Raw genomic sequence first — 21,890 nt, forward strand, 5'->3', positions numbered from 1 at the left:
CATATTTCCTCCACATCAGCTGCAATCAAGGCATTAGCAGTATGCCATGATTGATTATCCTGGGACCCGTTGCTGAGAAATGGATGTGTAGCACAGGTTTTTATCACTATAGTCTGCAAAAAGCAAGTCCCTTGTTTAGATATCCTAGTTGTAATGAGTGACATTATTAGGTAGTTCTTCTATTTAAATGACATAAGGATTTAGTGTATCAGCAGCTTATAATAAACAAGCCCTTTCAACCTGATGACTCCTTTCCCTACACATGAGTACTTTTTGTGTTTATAATACAAGTGGTAGTAGAACACCATATGGTTGTGACTTTTAGCTAAAGTAAATGACATTTAAACAAACAAAAACAGCATTAGGATATTCAAGGATCTGAACTATAACCTAAATACACAGTACACTTTAAGGGGCTATTAGTGTTAATATACGCTGACCATTTTCTAAAGCTGTTCAATTAGTGAGTTTTTCAGTTTGCTGATCAGTTTTTCAAAAATATTTTCCAGTATACTGTCAAACACCTTTATCACTGGCATATTGCCCCATTTACAACTTCTTTTAAAAACACTGTATTTTTATCCTGAGAACAATTTAATCAGTTCTTTCTGAAATGTAAAACTGTTTCTATTGCTTAGATCTCTGCCAATAACAATAATGATGTTGTTATTCACATATACATAATTTTTAAAAAGAAAAACACAAGAAAGTGGGAATGGTACAAACAGAGAGCAGTTCAGAAGTTATTGAAAGAAAACAAGATATGAATTTGTCTTGCACCCCAGTGGTAGCAGAGATAGTAGCAAGAAGTGGTCTAATTCTGATTATATTTAAAAAATACAGCCACCATGATTTGCTAATGGATTGGATGTGCAGTGAAAGAGGAAAAGAGTCAAGGAAGACTCCAAGATTTATAAGCAGAGCAAGCAGAAGAATGGAGTTGCCATTGCTGTGATGGGGATATGTGTGGGAGGAGCCAGTTTGGGAAAGAAGATCAGGAGTTTGGTTTTGGACATACTAAGTTTGAAGTGCCCATTGTATACTAAGGTAGAGATAGTAGGCAGACTATTAGATATATGATTCTGGAGTTCAGGAAAGAGGTTGTAGTTGATATAAATTTGGGAGTTAAGTTAGGTAGTATTTAAAAGCATGAGGCCACCTAATGTGTGAGTGTATATGAACAAGAGAAGCAGTTTAAAATATGAACCCTTAGTTACTCCAAAGTTTGGAGGAACCAAAAAAGGAATCTCAGAAGAAACAGAAAGGAAAAAAACCCAGAGAATGTGCTGTCCCCAAAACTAAGTGAAACCACGTTTTGAGAACAAATATTTCAAATACTAACAACAGGTCAAGTAAAATGAGGACTGAAGTTGACCACTGGACAGATTAACAGTTGGGACCCCTGACAAGAACTGTTTCAGTAAAGTGGTGGGGACCAAAACGTAACAGGAATGAGCTCAAGAAAGAATAGGAAGTTCAGGGCAGAGTCAATAAGTAGACACAACTCTTTCCTATAGGAGGATGTAGTGTCAAAGGAGTTTGTTTATATGGTAAATTTTATAGCATATTTGCTGATAGGAACTTATTACATTGCAAAATGCCTAAACTGTACCACAGTTACACCATGGATTAAAATCAGAGCCCTGGACTATCACACAGTGTTACCTTCAGAAAAATTATAAAGTGTTTTTCTCCATCTTTTCGTTAACTTTATAACAAAATTTCACCATGTTACCTGAGCCCTGGCCCTATTTTCCTTAGGAAAATGGAAACTACAATATATAGGCTTTTACACTGCATTTTGCCTACTGTGCAAATCAATAGGATAATGACCATTCATTTTTTGTATTTCCTATTTGCTAAATGCTTCTATTTCCAACTAAATTATTTTTGGCAAATGAGTGGCTTTTAACTTCAAACTGAGGAATTCTTATAGAAAGGCAATTTATTCAAGATGTTTGAGCTGAGTATATATTTCTTTTGAAAGTCACAAATTAAGCTCATATCCTAGTAGCCAATGCTTAGCCAAAGCAAGAATTACTGGCCTCAATACCATTGAAATGAGCAAAACCCACTGCAACAGCACCTGATAGGGACTGCTCAGTTTCCAAATGCTTAATGTAAAAAAGAAATCATGGTTTGTTAAGTATTGCTGCCACATGGACTTTTAGAACTCCAGACTGAATAAAATGGTTCCACATCACTTAACCAATGTCTGTTTATATTCTTTTTTGCCAACTTAGGAACAATGCTATTTCTTTCATATGCTAAACTCTACGTTCTAGGTTCCAAATGACAATTTTGGTGTTTTCTTTCCCAAACACCTACTTAGGAGAATTTTTTGGGGGGGGCGGAGGGGGGGAAGGCCTGGAATTCAAAACACATTTAACATTCATCATCTTTACCAAGCAGCTCAATCAAGATCTGAATAGTAATGTCTTCATCATAAACAACGATTTTTCTAAGATGATACATCAGTAAAGGAAAGAACCCATTTCATAAAATACAGCACCAGTGTGCTTCAGAGATAACTGAAAAAGGGAACCCTCTAGAGGAGGAGACCCTGCAAAGGTTTGGATATCTCTTCAGAATGCTCCAAACTTGGATGAATTTTTGTTATAAATCACCTTGATTAATGGAACACATTTGCTAAAGTGGTTCTATAATAACTACACAATTCTTGTTGCTCAAAAAACCCAGCCTAGAAAAACTGGTGGAGGCAGGGAAGTCTTCAAAAAATCACTGGCTTTTCTTTTAGGACAAATACTGTCCCTGATCAGAAATAGTTCCCTTTCTTTTTAAAAAATAATGAAGACAAATACATTTTAAGGGAAGTACAATTTGATGAGATGGGAGTATAAATAATAATAATCAGTAGAGAATATTTTGGGAGAAGTAGTAGTAGCATGGTAAGGAATATAAATTCTCTATGGAGCCAGGCTACTTGTGTTGAATTCCAACCTTTTTTTTTTTTCCACTGTTTGAAACTGGGCAATCTGTTTAACCTCCCCATTGTCCACTACCTATGTTATTGGGTTGCTATTGTGATGATTATAAATTAACCCTTGTGAAGAGTTTCAACAGTATCTGGTACAGATGAAATATATAATAAATGTTGGCCAATAGTACTACAATTATGTCTGTCATTTATAAACATGCAAACCAAAGTGACTGGAATATACCTAGAATAATATAGCAGGGTCCTCTGATTTATCCATTCATTGAACATAAAAATTCAATGAATATTTTCCTTAAATAGAATATTCAAAAAAATTTACATCTTATAGTCCTCTGATTGTCTTCTCAGATTACTTAGTAAATATCTAATCCCCTGATATTCTTCCTCTAATAAATCTTAAAAAGAAAACAACAATTGTGTGGTGTTTAAGTACCCAGATAGCAGATGCCATCACTTATATGTTTTGTTGTTCTACCTACTGATATGGGTATGTTCTACCTATTGATACTTCTACCTGAGTATATGCTTGTTGCTAAAACAACTTAAAAATGACTAGAATGTCTCATGAAATGTTAACAGTCATATGAAGGTGAAATCATTATGTAAAATTCTGACATTTTTGAAGAATAAAAGGATACAATGTCCATGATGAAGGTCATAGAAAAGTAGGTTACCTGATACCACACTATCACCTTCAACATTATCACCATCAGCTAACAATTACTAGTATATTTAGCACTGTGGTAATAAACATTAAAAACATTTGCACTGCTGAACCATAATCTATTATGATGGTACAAAAATAACAGATTTAATAATCTATTGATCAAACTTACAAGGCAATCAGAGGCTATTATAGTTCAAAATAAATACACAATGATCAAGACAATTTAACTCTTAATTATTTGCTCATATTGGCGATGAAAATAGAGGTAAAGTTAGTTAACGATCTAACAGCTGCATCAATAATTTGAGGGTGACACAGAAAATTTAAAGAAAAGTAAAAAACTAAGTTTAATTATTAAGGTAAGACAAATATATGCTGAGTAAACAAAAGGCCACCCTCCCCTGCCATAAGCTCTGTCATGGCAGCCATGTGATCAGTGAGAGGAGCTAAAATTACATCTGCTCTTCACTCGTCCATCCTGCTGCTCTTGCTTTCTTCTTCTAACTAGATAGTCAAGTTGACTAGAGCAAGGTATATACAGTTTCTAGCCTAAAAATTTAAGTAGGATTTAAAAAGACTAAACTATAGACTTTGATTTTACCAGATTTGCCACTAACAAGTCAGTGGAAAAATTTTCTAAGTCAGGATCCCAGATGGCATTTAGTTGGCATGTCTCCTTTGTCTTCTCCAATCTAAGACAATTTTTGTCTTTCCTTGTTTTTCATGACCTTGACATTTTTGAAAGAGTTTTAGTTATGTTGCAGAATGACACTCAGGGTTTGTCTGATATTTTCTCATGATTAGACTGAGGTTACACTTACTTTTGCAAAAATATCACAAATGTGATGTGCCTTTCTTAATGCTTCATTTCAGAGGCTACATTATGTTGGTATGTCTTTTTATTGGTGAAGTTAACCTTGATCACTCTTAATTAAGGTGGTGTCTGCTAGTTTCTCCTCTACCAACTACTATTTGTCCCTTTGTAATATCTTGAAAGAGATACCTTGAGACTGTGCAAATAAACTATTTTTCTCAAACTTTTGCCCAAAATTTTGACATCCATTGGTGAATCCTGCCTGCAACAATTATTGAGATATTTATATATGGTTTTAAAAGAAACTAAAATATATAAAATATAATGGCCAAATTGTTCTGGATACAAACATACTTAAATTCTACTGAATGCAGCATTCTAACTTATATTCAAAATGTGAATTAAAGTTATTTTCTTTTGTCAGTGTGTTCCGTTAATATTAATCAATGAGTAATAATTAAAATGTTACTTACATAACTATGGCTTTTAAAGAAATCTGATGGGCTATTGGTGAGGATTTTGTCTCCTTCCAAACCAATTACTCTTTTACAAATGTTTGATTTTGGATCACTTGGGCTTTTTGCAATCACAATGTCACCTCTGAGGGGAAAAAAGTCAAAGAAAGGTCACTGTTATTTATTAAACATAAATACATGGATGGCACTGCTATACTACTTTTATAACTTAAACAAAGCCACACCCTTTATCCTCTCACATATTGACCCTCTCATATATTTACCAGCTTTGAGAAACTTTGTGACTGAGTTTTATGGGTCAGAATCCAACAGGAGTAGTGGAAAAGCTATTAGAAGATTTTAAAATTTCTGGTAATTCCATAACAACCATCTTCTTGTACTTTATCCACTATGTGTTACTTCTGTATCCAAATTTTTAGAACCAAAACTATAGAAAAGCAATTTCACATAAGTACCACCAAATTAAATAAATTTTACTGTCCAGCCATTAATACTGATTGACTCTAGAGCACATAAAAACATAGGAACAGCATAAATATTTCCCTAGAGCTCAAAGAATCGAATTACAGCATATAAATAAGATAATTTACAGTATAGTCAAAAAAAACTTCTTTTTGAGGAAGAATATCAGAAGACACAGCCAAATAAAATGCTAAAAGCTGCCCAAACGTATACTACAAAAAGTAAATTGGTATATCAAACATATACTACCAACATGGGTATGATTACATGTAGAAGGCATGATTCATGGGAGAAGTAACAATATACATGTATTAGAAGAAAAAGAAAAATCTTTAAAAGTGTAAATGAAGGAGGCAAAATGGAGGAAGGAGACAAAATAGGACTAAGTGCTCACCAAACAGAACACAACACTCTTTCTGAAAAAAAAATGAGTAGTAAGTGAATTCTGTCGACTAACACACATATTTGAAAGGATTTAATTATCTATATTATCTGTACATAGTTCCATAATTTGATGTTACTTATAATAAAAGGTGCATATATCAAAATATCAAAAGCCATAAAAATAAAAGGAAAATGACAGTCAAATAAGAAACCTAGTTATCGCTATATATAAGTATTAATAAGAGTTCTAAACCTTTTGGTAGCCAAGTCAAAAATGAAAATCTGATTAATTACACAGGAATGATTAACTAACAAAGTTTCGTTTGGGAGGTAAAACAAAATTGTCTTAAACACCTAAATCAAAGAGGAATATACAAGAAGGATTCTCATGTAAGGTAATAATATAGACACCATCCTCCTCAGAAATTTTACAGTAATAGTATTCAGGGGAATGATAATTTCTTGTGGTTAGAGTTGAAAGCTATTAAAACACTCAATTCTATATTTGCATGTAATATAAGGCTGCCCTTTTTTTGAAATGGGATAAACTAGTCTCTTTTCAACCAAACGGAACCATGCCAATGGAACTTTCGGATGAACAAGTTTGCAAAGATTATTACACACTAAACAAAGTTGATTTTGGCTAGCTTTGGGGAAAGAAATGTTTTCTGTGGGTGTTTTATTCAGCTTACATTTTTTAACAAAATAATCAATATGATCCTTAAATTCTGCACTTACATGGCAACATAAAAATCATAATTCAGTCAAGGTAGCTTTTTTAAAATATTTAATTATTTTTAAAAAATTATTTATTTTTTTAAGTAGGCTCCACACCCAATGTGGGGCTTGAACTCACAACCCTAAGATTAAGAGTCACATGCTCTACTGACTGAGCCAGCCAGGCACCCAATCAGTCTAACTAGATATACGTATAGAGCTTAGATCAAAGTAATTATTCCTTGGTTTCTCAACTCTTTCAAATAGGGTTTTAAAAGGAACTTAATAGAAATTTTCCTTTCTCATTTATAGTTATAAACATGCTTATTATCCAACTAAATTGTAAGCTTTTGGAAAAGGGTCAGTATCTTATTCATCTCAACATTCTCTGTACTGTACATCTTATAAATTAGGTGCTCATTAACTATTTGGTGAAAGAATAAGTAGTAATAGTAATAAGAGACTCTTTTAAATATGAGTGTTCTGTGCATTTAACTGAAAAGAGATCCATGTGCTTTAGATACCAGTTATGCAGACTTTCATTTTTCCTAAATGGATGGCTATTCTAGCTTTAGAAACAAGCAGCTAGCTAATGGATCTCTTGCCAAGAGTCATCAGAGATTCCTCTGAAATCTCAGGAGTTCTGTGCTACAGATAAAAGAAAAAGAATACTCAGAACAGTACTATTTTTAAAGGTAAACTTGCCAACTGACAACCTTGGTTGTAAAAGTTATTTGGTGTATGTCATATAAATGCCAGATTTTAAGCTGTCCTTCAATCTAAGGGCCCCTTGATTGAACCAAATACAAAATGAAACCTTCCAAGAATCTTAATTAACTTACTGAATGTAGTTATTTGTATTACCCATCTGAATGCAAAGATTATCTATTTAAAAAAAAAAAGATGATTTTGAGCTATTCATTCACAATCTATTTAGCCAACAAGTTCAGCTCCTTGTTAAGGATGCTCAAGGACTAAGAGTAAAATCATGTCATTAGCATGGAAAACAGCAGCTTATCTTCATGCTGCTGCGATGCTAGGCCTCCAGTTAATCCAAAGACTGTATGAAGTGATTTGGATACAACTTAAAAAGAAAAGAAAGCTAGAACACAACCTGTTATGTAAGTCTTATTTTATAACCCCATAATTATCAATTAGGTGTCTTGAAATTATTATGAGTAAAAGATGTGAAGGAGAATTTTACCTAGGGACGATGCTAGACTATACAGCTTGACCAAGAGATAACTTCTATTTACAGAATCTAGAATGCAAAGAACAGTTTTACACCATTCTTGATGACTTTTAGGTAATGTGAAACAGACTACAGAAAAGGCAAATAATGAAAGAGGAGTGCTTAAACTTACTTATACCATAAGCTAAATACCAACTCTAGTGAGCCAAATTTGAAGTTTATGGAAATGAAAAGGTGGTATTATTTTTTCAGAATTATGAAAAACTAATGAACCCAAAATTTTAGGGAATCAGAGAGGTGCCCTTTAGAAAATACATTAAATTACTAATACTTGACATTGACTCAGAAGGAATAATATACAGTTAAGTAGAATAAACAGTATCACAGGGACTGGAAACACCATTTAGAATAGGATTTTTAAAAACTTAGTTGCTGTGGAATTTGAGAAACAAGACAGAGGATCATAGGGGAAGGGAGGGAAAAATGAAACAAAACGAAACCAGAGAGGGAGACAAACCATAAGAGACTCTTAATCTCAGGAAACAAACTGAGGGTTGCTGGAGTGGAAGGGGGTGGAAGGGATAGGGTGGCTGGGTGATGGGCACTGGGGAGGGTATATGCTATGGTGAGCACTGTGAATTGTGTAAGACTGATGAATCACAGACCTGTACCCCTGAAACAAATAATACATTATATGTTAATTAAAAAAAAAAAAAACTTAGTGGCAAACAGTATTTGTAAGGAGTTTTTCAATTTAATCAATCGGGAGACTCGGGATAGGTACGATTCCTGGCTCCCAGCTATATATGGTGCTGTTGTCTAAAGATCAGGTGCTTATCATAAGCTGTCGAGAATAAAACAGTCATCAATAGAAATACAGTATTAAAAAATGTAAAGACCAATCACTGATTTGGTATGTAATGTAGTTCCTAAGTCCCTAGGTTCTTCACTCAAAACTCTGTAGAGCCACCCCCCGACCAAAAGTAAAGTAGGCTTGATCGTACATTATAAAAGGGACTGCTGTTCTATTTCAGTCAATAATGCAAGGGACACAAGGACCCAAAAGACTGTGCATGTCTACAGAAACTATTAAAATTTCTCAAACTGAGAGAAAATATTTGAATTAAAATTTTAACTAGCTGGCCATTAGTTTGGTTATTTAAAAAAGAGTTTTTAAAGATAAACTACAAAAAAGACACAATGTGTATACATGTTTTCACTATAACTTTAATATATCTATGACAGAAATTTACCTTTGGATACCATAAAAATGTCGACTAAGATTTTCTGCAAAGACAATATCTGAATTTTGAATTGTAGGCTCCATTGATGGTCCAGAACACTGAAAAGAGAGGTAATTTTTTAATTTGAATTGAACCTTTTTTTAATGTAACAAATTATCTGAACAGGCTTGTAAGAAAGAAAATCAAACAAACATTCTTCAAGTTTGGAGGATGATTTATAAGTTGGAAGCTGCTAGATAAGCTCAACCCTACACAGTGGCCACCAGATCTGGAAACACAGGCAAAAATATTAAAAATAGTTTACTAAGAATACATTAAAATATATGAATAAAATATCTATGTTTCCAAATTTTGATCATCCTGTATAATGTAAGCTCCATGAGGTCAGGGACCTTATCACTCATGTTCCCAGTTATATCACCAATGCCAAAAAGAGTGCTTGTCATAAAGCTGATAATAAATATTTGAAAAAATAAATGGATGATTTATTTATTTTCTTGCTATTATCAAATATCCAGTGCCCATGATGGTAATTTATTAAGTAGTATCATACTATTCTCAACAAGTTCGTGCCTCGAGTTCTCTTCCAACAGAATAGCTTACTCATTTGATGGGGCTGCAACTTCATTTTCTATTGAAAAAACAGTGGCATAATGAGATGCACTTTAAAAACTTTCTATTAGAATGTGTTAAAACAATGATCTTCATATATACCTCAAAACTGTAATAAATGATCATTGCCACTTAAAATATCTAAATACAACAGTCTCCATTGACTTCCCTTAGGCGTTGATAAAACTTTTTACTCAAAACCTCCTACTGAGGCACAAATAACAAAGAACACAATGAAAGTTTATGTCTGCTACCTCTGTAAGCCCATTGGAAGTACAAATGTAAATTAAAAAAAAAGAGGAGACTCAGTTAAATATATTTATTTGCATTTCTCCAGCTAAATTTGAGGTTGTATGACTGTGAATCCCTTAGGGTAAACCTGATAAAAAGAGCAATACCACCAACAAAACCCACTCACTGGGCATTCAATTTATTCTTTCATTTACCTGACAAAAGATCAGTACAGTCACAGTTGACAGATTTATTACGCAATATTTAGAAAAAGCATTGGTTGGGGGGCAGCCTTAGCATTTTAATATTGACACCAAGCAGAATAATCATTTGTTTTAATGACAAGTTAAACACAACTGGTTAAGAGCAGGAGCTTTGAAAATCAGAGAATCTGTGTTGAAATTCCAAATCTACTTACTAATTGTGGAACCTGAAGTAAGTGACTTAAGCTTTCTGAGCCTCAGTTTCCTCATATGTATAATGGATTTCTAATAAGTATCTCACAGAGTGGAAAAGATTAAATGAGCTAATATATATAAAACATCAAACATCACTGGAACACAATAAGCAGAAATCAATAAATGATGAAAACTATTATTAGATTATTAATAGGGATTAATAGGGCCCCTGTCAGAATACAGAACCATATTTGAAGTAATGGTTCTTAATTTTATACCAGTGCTAATTCCAACACAGTCTCTTACATCCCACAATTTAGAAAGATTTTATGTTTTAATAGTCACATTTTAGTCATTAAATGACTTCAATTAAAATAAAGGAAAAACACATTTTCCTTCAATTAAAAAAAGTACATACTTAAAATTATTCTTTTATGTAAAAACTTACCATGACAACACCACCAACGTATTCAAAAGCACAATGAGCTATACAGCCATACTGAATAGTATAGCCAACAAGTCGAAAGGTTTTTCCCAGAACACCACGGAGCATAGTTCTATGCAGATTCTGCTACCACTGGCCTGATGGTAAATTTCAAAAAGTTTCATAATCAATACTATTTAAAACACTTAAGAAATAGCTCAACTGTAAAATATTTACAATCACCCAGAATGATAGTAAGTGCCTAATACAGTTTGGTGCAGAAAAGCAAGCGCTTATTTTCATTTGTCTTAATGATATTTTAAATGGCAAATTAAAGCCACTTAATATTTTGATCTACTGAACAGAGATTATATTCAGATAATATCACTGGGTTTACATATAAATTAGATAACTAGTAGACTCTGATTTTATCTGTCTCCCTTCATGCTTTGATTTTTTTCGTTATTAATATAGATACCTAAGAAAAGATATTAACTCTTTCAAAGTAGTAATAATAGTTTTTCATACTGTTGCCTGCTATATCAGTTCTTGCCATAATATGACATAAAAGAGAAAGCACTAGAATAGGTATATGGAAATTCAAGTATTAAATTGATACTTTCATTAACTTGTATGATCTTCAATGACTTACTTAACCTCTCTTGGCCTGGCAATAATATCTTATAGAATGGTTCTGGTTCTGAGAATAAAATTCAATAACATGTCAAAGTGCTTTGTAAATTATACAGTTACATTCAGTTGTCAGTTGACTACTGATACAGTAATGAACACATGAATACTATGAAACATAAAGAACCATATAAAGATTTTTTTAAAGCTACATAAAAAGTTAATATTATTTATCTAAAATATTCCTAGTAATCTGTCCCTTCCCTTTCCATTTATCTGTTACAACTATGTTTCAAGAGTTTCTCAACTAATGGCCTAAGGTATAGGCCTAGGCTACTATGCACTGTTCTCAGATTAAACTTACTGAAACAAATCAATTAGTAGTAATATGATGTAACATTTGCTCAATACTTGCTATATATCAGGCTTTACAAATTAACCTCTGCAGATATCATCCTCATTTTATAGATAAGAAAAAGGAGCCTAAGAATAGTAAGCTTACGTACTCAACATCACAAAGTTGGAAAATGATTATGTTACACTGACTCCTGTATTACTCCCCTACTCCCACAACCTCAGTGGCTCTCTCCTGGATGAAGTACAGATTAGACTCATTTTCAGGATCCATGAGATGGCTCCCATCCCACCCTCAGTTTCCAAGCTGATTTTCCCTGATACTCCTACATGACCTGACTACTCAATAATACTGGTTTGTTCTTCAAGTAAACTTTGCCAGTGAACACTTATTTATGCCAACACCCATGCCTGGAATATTCTTCATGATCCATCATCTATCTAATTTGTAACTCTTCTCCAAATGCTCTCAATGCAAGATTTTCTTTCTCTTCTGGGTTCCCATGGGTCTTAATGTTCATTTTTTTTAAAAATATATAGCATTGAGAGCACTTTTTCTAAAGTTGACCTGCCTGAATTTAGAACCTGGATCCACCATATTTTAGCTGTGTGACTTCCAGGAAATTATTATGCCTCAGTCTCAGTGTCTTTATCTGTAAAATGGACTTAATACCTATCTAAAAGAGTTAGGATTATATGCAGTCAGACATGTAATCTGTGTTACAGAGTATTTCAATAAATGCTAGTTATTGTTATCATTCACTTAGCAATTCACATATGCTTTATAACCTCATAATATTAGTTGCATTTTCAATTATCTAAGTTTCTTGCTAACTGATCTTTAAATAACAGAATTTTACAGGCTGCAGCATAGGACTATATCTTTTATATGTGTTATATTATTAGTGTTCATTCACCTATTAAACATTTACTATGTCTCCTCCTCTAACAAGTCTTCCTTGGCACCCTCCCAAGAAATGTTACCTATGCTTTGTGTCACTCACCTTCCTTAGGCATACACTGATTATAATGCTTACCACACTATATTGTTTATATTTTTTCCCTTATTACACTACATTTGCTTATATGTCTGTGGGCAGTGACTGCGCTATTCATCTTTGAATCTGTAGGGCCTACAAAAGAAGACAGTAAACAGAGGCTTATCTGAGGAAATCAACGAATGAATTTTGAACCCAATCTCCTATGCCTTCCATATCTTCATTATTATAGAATGGTTATAATGTTCAAAATGATGAGAAGACAGCTGAGACTTTTGGTTAATGAAGAGACATGTTAATGTCATATTCACTGAAAAGAAATTGTCAGTAACATATTAAAAAGTCTTCTCATTAAATCATTCAGGTAATATGAAAAATAACTCCTCCCATCAGGAGGAATAAGAAATTTGGTTTAGTTATAACTGTTGTATTTTAAAAATTAGTAATTTTTAGAGCTCAAAAAATAAAAAGTGCTATTTAAAAATAAAAACAGTTTGTAATTGAAACTATTAATTCAAACAGACTTAAGAGGAAAAATGAAATAATAACAGAGTAAATTTTATCTATAAAGTTGATTAGGTTGCCAAGGAACTACTTTGCTCTAACTATAAAATTAGGGAAAAGTGGGATAAGTCCTAGAGCTTAGCTCCTAAAATGTGATCTATGATAATAAATCCTAAAAAGTAGTGCGATGGATATTACATTTTAAAACTAAAATAAAAATGGGCTTACCTGATATTAGAGAGGAGATAATATTATTAAACAAGAGGAAACATATGGCACTTACCAAGAAGCTATTGCTAATATAGGTGAAAGGTGAAATTAGAGGTTAAATCACTTAGCAATCTACCAAAATTTAAAACAGTTGGATTATGCAATAGAATCCACTTGGTTAAAAAACATACTCAAAAATACAAGATGCTGTAACTATACAATGGTTCTGAATCACTGAGAAGGCTTGTTATTAACTCCCATTCAGAAGTAATTGGGGCCATAAAGCCTTTTTTTATGACACAGATAATGCCCAACTCCAAATACAATGTTTATAATGAAACGGTCTCATAAAATATCAGAAGAAAGAAGTTAACAGACACTGTTTCTTCCCGACAGATACTGGCAACACGATAGTGTGAAGTATCTAAAATTACTTTGGATATTAGTCTTTTAAGGGGGAAAAGAGAGCTATGAAGCTATTTAGAGAGAAATCTGAGGATAAAGACTATTTGGCCCTGTATTTTTTTAAAGTGCATTGAGAAGCACTGTTGAAAAATATTGAAATTGAGAATCAGAGCTCATGGATTTTTTTTTTTTTTTTAAGAGTAATCTCAGGGCGCCTGGGTGCTCAGTTGTTAAGTGTCTGCCTTCGGCTCACATCAGGATCCCAGGGTTCTGCTCAGTGGGAAGCCTGCTTCTCCCTCTCCCACTTCCCCTGCTTGTGTTCCCTCTCTCGCTGTGTCTCTCTGTCAAATAAATAAAATCTTTAAAAAAAAAAAAAAGAGTAATCTCAGAGTGGAAAGTAGCATTCATATAAAACACAAATCAGCCACACACTGCTGGCACTTAGTAGCCTTACTAGGAAAAAAGATTAAGACAGAGGTTGTAAACCTCTGGTTTACATAGTTATTTCAAAGGTCCATGAATCTATATGTGCATACATGCACTGGATAACTTCTGCTTGTCCCTTCAGATTTACTCTCCACCCTTCTCCATACTACTCTCTGCCCAAGGAAAACTGACCTATATTATATGAAATACATCAAGGCACTCCTGTACCCTTTAATTGAACTCCAGCAGGAAGTCAGAGGAAGGAAGTTATGTATTTTCCTGGTTCCTTTCCTGTGGACTCTTCTTAGACTCTTCTTGGACCAAAGGCAGTCAGCTGCGCAGTAATTGCTCTTTTAGGTTCCTATAACCCTTCCTTTCCCTGGTCCCTTTGAGCTTAGGAGTGAAAACAGATTTACTGATGCTGGATCCTGTTCCAACCCTGGTGATTCTCCAGTATCTTGCATACACCTCTGTAATTAGTTTCTGTAAATAAAACTTCCTTAAATTATCCTATTTTGAGTCTATCAGCTGTTTCCCACAGGCACCCTGCTGATATACCACTTGCTAAAAAAACAACTCATCATGTAGAAATTTACAATATTTGATATTGATGAAGTAATTCCCATAAACAGGCATTTGCAACACTGCTGATGGTTATGCAAAACAGACAACCCCTAAGAAGAGGAATGTGGCTATCGTAATGACATATACATTTTACTCTCTGACCCAACAATCCCCACTTTTAGGAATTATCTAAAAAAATACATCTCCAAGATTCAAAAACATCATGTGCACAAGATTCTTTATATTAGCATTATCTGATATAGCAAAATCAGAAACAAGTCAAATACACATCCATAGAAAACAGGTTAACTAAATTACGGCATATCCACATAAAGGAGTTCTATACACCCATGGGGGAAAAAAGAGCTGATATGAAATGATTTCTAGGTAAACTACTTAAAAAAAAAAAGTGCAAAATAGTAACATCATTTCTGGGAAAAAGGAAAGAGAATACACATACATATATATATATATATATATATTTTTTTTTTTTTTTTTCCAAAAAAGAAAATAACCCAGGGGCACCTGGGTGGCTCAGTAAGTTAAGCATCTGCCTTCCGCTCAGGTCATAATCCCAGGGTCCTGGAATGGAGCCCCGAATCAGGCTCCCTGCTCAGCGGGGAGTCTGCTTTCCCCCAGCCCCCACTCTCTCTCTCTCAAATAAATAAATAAAAATCTTTAAAAAAAGAAAAGAAACCAGAAAATAATGAAAATGGTTACATTTATAAAGGGAGTAGGTGGGAACAGTGTGAAAGGGATAAGGACAAATACACCTCTGTATATAGTTCTGAGTCAAATGCTTTTACATACCAAAAAAAAAGAGAAGTAAACAAAAAAGATTTAAAAAGGGAATTTAAAAATTGAAAACAAATAAGAAAAATAAGCCTATCTGTATACTCAAAATGCCAACACTACCAAACAGAAGAAGTAATTCAAGTATTTTTGAACACATATAGTCTATATAGTCTAAGGTCAAAAAAAATTACAAATGAAAACTTAAACTTCTTAGTAGGTTTATTATTCTTTTATGTGTATTTCAGATAATACAAATAAGTAAACATTAAATTACTGGAAGAAGATTCTCAGTGTTAGAAAGAAGCAAGAAATACAGAATGAGAAGGATGAGTTGGGAGGTATAAAAACAAACATTTAAATAAAGAAATATGTGTGTATGTGTTTGTCTGTCTGCCTACCTATATTAAATATCATCCCAGCTCTGACCACTGAAAAGAAGCAATGACACTGCAGTAGTAAGGAGCACGCTTAGCACTCAGAGTTTTGGGTTCCAAATATCATTCCCCAATAGGAGAAATAGTTTAGGGCAGAACAATCTTGTGCCAAAAAGCAAGTATGTGCTCAAAGACAAATGCAGACATAGGACATAAGAACCATTTTAAAGAGTCTCCCACTGGCCAAATGTGGAATTAAAAAAGGAAAAAAAGTAATAACAGTAATGGATAACACATTAGATTTAAAATAAAATCTATTGAGTACATACTGATTTTTTAAAAAAGATGTATGTGTTGGAGACAGGAAAAATTCTTTATCAAAATATGCCAGCTAATAAATATAGAGGGAATAATAAAACTACTACACCAATCTAGTAACTGATTCAGGCAAGGGTCAGTCATTAATAGATGCTAAAAATTACTGGGTGAAAGGTTGTTGGTAAACAGGATATGTGCAAAGTATTAAAGTAAATAACTTATTAATTAAATAAAATACCTTTAATCAGATCTGGCAAACATTATCTTATATGCAAATATATGCTGCACACATAATGGTACAAACTGATATGATGTAGCTCCTTGACATAATGCAATGACAAGTACATCATTATCTGTGTACTATTCTTAAAAATGTGTAACCTGAATCTAATTATGAATAATCAGACATATCCATTCCATACATTCCTTGTGGTCATTCTACAAGACAATAACTTGAACAGTTAAAAAAAATATAAGTTCAATGAAAGAAAAAAAATAAAACTACAATTTTAATTACAAAAAAATACAAGCACATGATGATTAAATACAGTATGAAATCCTTAACTGGACCCTGGAGTGAAAGAAAAAAAAAGGCAATAAAAGATACTATGGGGATAATGGGAAATTTGAACATGGTTTGTAAATCAAATACATCATTGTTTCAATATTAAATTTCTTTTTTTTTTTAAGATTTATTTATTTCAGAGAGAGAGTTCACAAGAGCTGGAGGGACAGAGGGAGAGGGAGAGAGACTCTCAAGCAGACTCCATGCTGAGTGTGGAGCCTGACACGGGGCTCAATCTCACAACCATGAGATCATGACCTGAGCCGAAAACAAGAGTCAGACACTCAATCAACTGCACATAGGCACCCCACAACGTTAAATTTCTTAACACTATCACAACTGTGCAGGAGAACAATCTTGTTCACAGGAGAGAAACACCGATTTAGAGAAGAATGTCATGTCTGCAACTTTCATATAGTTTACTTCTACTGCTGAGAAAAGGAGGTGGTAGATGTAGAGAAGTTTATAGACAGACACATAAACATATATACACACATAAATACTTACATACAGATGTATATATACAGAAGAATAGAGAAAGCTAATGTAGCAAAATGTTCATTGTAAATCCAGATGGGGTGTAAACAAATGTGTATAGTACTATTCTTTTTCAACTTTATTATAGAACATAACTTTTTTAAAAAAGGACTAGCAGGGGAAAAGGGTATTCTCATAGTCATTCAGTCATTCAACAAATATCTACTATATGCCAGATACTGCATTCAGCTCTGGAAATAGAATACTGAACATGATGCCTGTCCTTATAGAGCTTATAGTTTATTGGGACAGATGTCACAAACATACAAAGTAAAGAAATAAATACATAAATATATTAAGTACTTTCCAAAAGGAAAAATTAGGATAATGTGATCAAGACTGATGGGTGGGGCATATTTTCTTTAGGATGAATCAGGAAAGATTTCTCTAAGGAAATACCACTGAAGTTAGGTTCTGAAAAACAAGAAAATTACAATTATGGAGGGGGTGGGAAGAACATTATGGGCAGAAGAAACAGTATGCATGTGTTTAAGGAACTAAAAGAAGGGTGAAGCCCTATGTGAAGGACATAAAATGAGACTAAAGAGATAAGCAAGATTATTCAAGGTCTTGCAGAATTTTGGATTTTATTCTAAGTGTAATGGAAGCCACTGAAAGATCTTAAATAAACAGGACAGTAACATGACTTGATTTTCAATTTAGTATCACCCTCATTGCTATGTAGAGAAGGACTGGAATGGGGGCAGAAACAAAAATGTTGGCAGGTCAGTTGGGCTGGACTCACTACAGTGATGTCAGTGGAAATGGAGAGAAATGAATGTATTTGAGAAATTTAGGAGGGAAAATGAACGGCAAGGAAAAGGAAAAAATCAGGATGACTCTCAAGTTTCTGGACTGAGGGGGTTAATGGAGGTCTATCCACAAGGTTTTATTCATACCCATATTTGGAATAGAAAACAGTTCAGTTTTGGTCATGTTACATTTGATATATTCATAATATATTCAAGTGGATGTGTATGAGACTGGAGCTCTGGAGCTCAAAGCAAGTTTCATCCATGACAAGTCTTGAAAAAACCCCCATCTCAGTGAGGATTGTATTCTACTGCAAACAAGAGAAAACTAGAACAGTAATTTAAACAAGGAAGATATTTATTTTCTAACAACATTAGCTGCTACAGCCAAGTTACAAGCAGAAAAAATTATTAAGAGTTTACTCCCTACTAATTTGTTGTCTTTTTATCTAGGGAAAAAAAAAACCTTTTTTCCATTTACATCTAACTAGCCAAAACTATGTAATTAAGGGGTGCTAGGAGAATACTGCTATTTTCTTTATAAGTATTATAGCACTATTTTACCCTTAAAAATCATCTGGGTACTACCTGTAAAAAATTAACTTTTTAAAAAGTATGAAAGGGAGATGCAGAAAAGGAGACAACATAAACAGTCAACTGTTCAGAAAAGTCTGGCTATTCAGGAAAGCCAAAAAGTAGAGCAGGGTTTTTCATCTTCAGCAATATTAACACTTGGGGCCAGACAAGTCTTTGCTGTGGGGAGCTACCTTACACATTGTAGGATTTTAGCAACTCTGGCCTCTAGATACCAGTAGTATCCCCTTCCTCAGTGTGACAATCTAAAATGTTTCCAGACATTACCAAATGTTCCCTGGGATGCAAAACCACCTTCAGTTGAGAACCACTGCAGTAGACTAATAGAAAGAATATAGTACTGAACAGGTTCTTTTAAACATAGAAACACAGCAGCATGCTTTGAGAGCCAATGGTAAGAATCCGGAGAGAGGCTAATGATGAGGAGCAATTACTGATGAGAAAGGGAAAAAGGGTGGGGAAATAGATGACTGAACACTGAAGAAAGGAGGCAAAAGGAGGACTTCAATGCCAGTTTTGACAGAGTAGTTTGTACCAGATTAACCTTCTTAACGAAAACAAGAAAACAATTATAAAATCTGAATAAAATATACAAAAGAGCTGTTTAGATGCATTAGGCAGCAATCTAGGCAGAATGTGAGGGGCTAGGATCTATGAAAGAAGGGAAGAACATAAGGTAAGCTCCACATTCACTTGGCCTTTTCTCTGAGAGTATTGGCCAATTCACAGCACAGGAAAATAATTTTAGGAGAAAGTGGCAGTCCCACTTAGTCAAGACAGAGGTTGGAAATTGTGGTTGTCAAAGAAGATGGCATGTGGGGGTCAAGCTGCAAACAGGAAGGGACCACAAGTCTGCATGCAATCTCTCCATAAGGTGCTAGCCAACTCCTAAACTGCTACTGAGCAGTGTGTGACTCCCAGAATATCAGCAGAAAACAGTAGGTAAAAAGGCTAGAAACCTAAGCAAAGACGTGAGCAACCACAGAAAACCACACACACTGTGAGGGAGATAGGGGCTGGACTTCCCTCCAAGGTTACCCATCTTAGTTAGGACTACAGTAAGGTTACCACTGGGAGTGAGGGCAAAACTGAAATAGATAAGCCTTAACAAAAAATACAACCCTACACAGGATTAAAGCAACCTATTCATACACTCCCTGCTGGGGAAAAACAAAACAAAACTAAAACCCTTAATCTTCACAGAAAGAACACAACATTCTTTAGAATTCCTACAATATTTTTTATAACCTTGGATAGGAAGGCCTTTTTAAAAAAAAAAAAATTGATGTAATTCATATACCATTAAATTCACTCTTTTAAGGTGTGAAATTCAGTGGTTTTAGTATATACAAAGGTTTTTAGTATATCTATCACCATTATCTAATTCCAGAAAATTTTCATCATCTCAAAAGAAAAACAAACAAAAAACCCTACATCCATTAGCAGTCACTCTCCATTTCTTCCCCCCTTCCTTTTAGCTCCTAGCAGCCATGCATCTATGGATTTGCTTATTCTAGACATTTTATACAAATGGAATCATACAATATGTGGAGTTCTTTTTATTGGCTTCTTCTACTGGGCACAATGTTTTCAAGGTTCATACTTATTGTAGCATGCCTCAGCACATCATTCCTTTTTATGGCTGAATATTACTCCAATGCATGGATACATCATTTTTCTGTGTCCACTCATCAGTTGATGGACATGTGGGTTTTCACTTTTTGGTTATTATGAAGAATGTGCTATGAACATTTGTGTACGGTTTTTGTGTGGTCACATGTTTTCAATTCTCTCAGATGTATATCTAGGAGTAAAAATGCTGAGTCATATGAAAATGCTGTTCAATTTTTGAAGAACTGCCAAACTGTTCTTACAAAGTGGCTGCACCATTTTATATTTTCACTAGCAATGTATAAGGGTTCCAATTTCCCCACATTATTGCCAATACCACTTGTTATTGTCCATATTTTGATTAGCGCCATCCTAGTAAGAGTGAAGTGGTATCTCATTGTGGCTTTGATTGGCATTTCCCTAATAACCAATGATGTTGAGCAGCTTTCCCATGTGCTTATTGGTCATTTTTATATCTTCCCTGGAGAAATATCTATTCAACCCCCTGACAGTTTTTTAAACTGGGTTATTACAATTTTCATTTAATTCAATGAATGATTATAAGCATGCTCTAAAATATGACCAAGTGACTTCATTCAATCAAAGCATGTTATAAAATAGAACAGAATGACCAAAATTCCAACAGAAAAAAACAGGTGATTCAAATATTGGTATTAATACAAAGATGAAAATAACTATGACTAACATTCAAAAAAATGGGGGAAAAGATGGTGAAGTTGAAGAGAGAATAAAACTATTTAAAAAATCAAGTGAAAATTCTACACAACACAAAACCACAGAATAAATTAAAATTTAAAATTCATTACATTTACTAGCAGATCAGACTCAGCCTAACAGAAGTAAACTTGAAGGTAGGTTGGGAGACAGTAATCAGACTGAAGCACAGGAAGGAAAACAGGTGGACAACACAGGAAACAAGTATAATCATGGACCTAAGGAAAAAAAGAATAGGACAGAAGCAGTATTTTGAACAAATACTGGTTCAGAGCTTTCCAAAACTGATAAAAGACATTAACTCACAAGTTCAAGAAACTTAGCAAACCCTAAACAGTATAAATCAAAAGAAACAAACAAAATACATCCAGGCACAGTAGAGTAAAATTACTGAAATTAAGACAATGAGAAGGCAAAACTGTGAAGACAATAAAAAGACTAATGGTTGCCAAGGATTAGGAGGAAGGATGAATGGGCAAAGAACAGAGGATTTTTAGGGCTGTGAAAATTCTATGGTACTATAATGATGGATACAAGTCATTATACATTTGACCAAGGCCAAAGAATATACAACACCAAGAATAAACTGTAAACTATGACCTTTGAATGATTATGATGTGACAATGTAGGTTCATCAATTATAACAAATGTACCACTCTGGAGGGGGATATTGATAATGGGCATTGTTATGCATGTGTTGGGACAGGGAGTACATGGGAAATCTCTGTACCTTCCCCTTGATTTTGCTATAAATCTTAAACTGCTCTAAGAAAATAGTCTTTAAAAAAAGACAATGAAAAAAATTTAAAAGTGGTCAGAAATACAGACTACTTTATTTTCAAATGAATAATTCTCTCTGTTCAACAGAATGGCTAACTTTTTATAAGAAAAATGGAAACCAGAAAAAAATGCAATGTCATCTTTAAAGTGCTGAAAAG

At 33.9% G+C, this 21,890-nt stretch overlaps 1 protein-coding gene across 10 annotated transcripts in view; it reads right to left on the reverse strand.

Annotated features, from left to right (window-relative positions):
• IMMP1L (inner mitochondrial membrane peptidase subunit 1) overlaps positions 1-21,890 on the reverse strand; it is a 74,686-nt gene that overhangs the window by 12,508 nt on the left and 40,288 nt on the right. For all 10 annotated transcript variants that reach the window (XM_027578768.1, XM_027578774.1, XM_027578778.1 and 7 more), the window contains 3 exons: positions 10,605-10,738; positions 8,925-9,013; positions 4,914-5,040 (listed from right to left, as the gene is read on the reverse strand). In XM_027578768.1, the coding sequence (XP_027434569.1) occupies positions 4,914-5,040; positions 8,925-9,013; positions 10,605-10,709 (321 nt within the window). In that variant the 5' untranslated portion in view covers positions 10,710-10,738. The remainder of the gene's footprint in view (positions 1-4,913; positions 5,041-8,924; positions 9,014-10,604; positions 10,739-21,890) is intronic.

This window comes from Zalophus californianus, chromosome 11 (genome assembly GCF_009762305.2).
Source record: "Zalophus californianus isolate mZalCal1 chromosome 11, mZalCal1.pri.v2, whole genome shotgun sequence".
In the NCBI taxonomy this organism is placed as follows: domain Eukaryota; kingdom Metazoa; phylum Chordata; class Mammalia; order Carnivora; family Otariidae; genus Zalophus; species Zalophus californianus.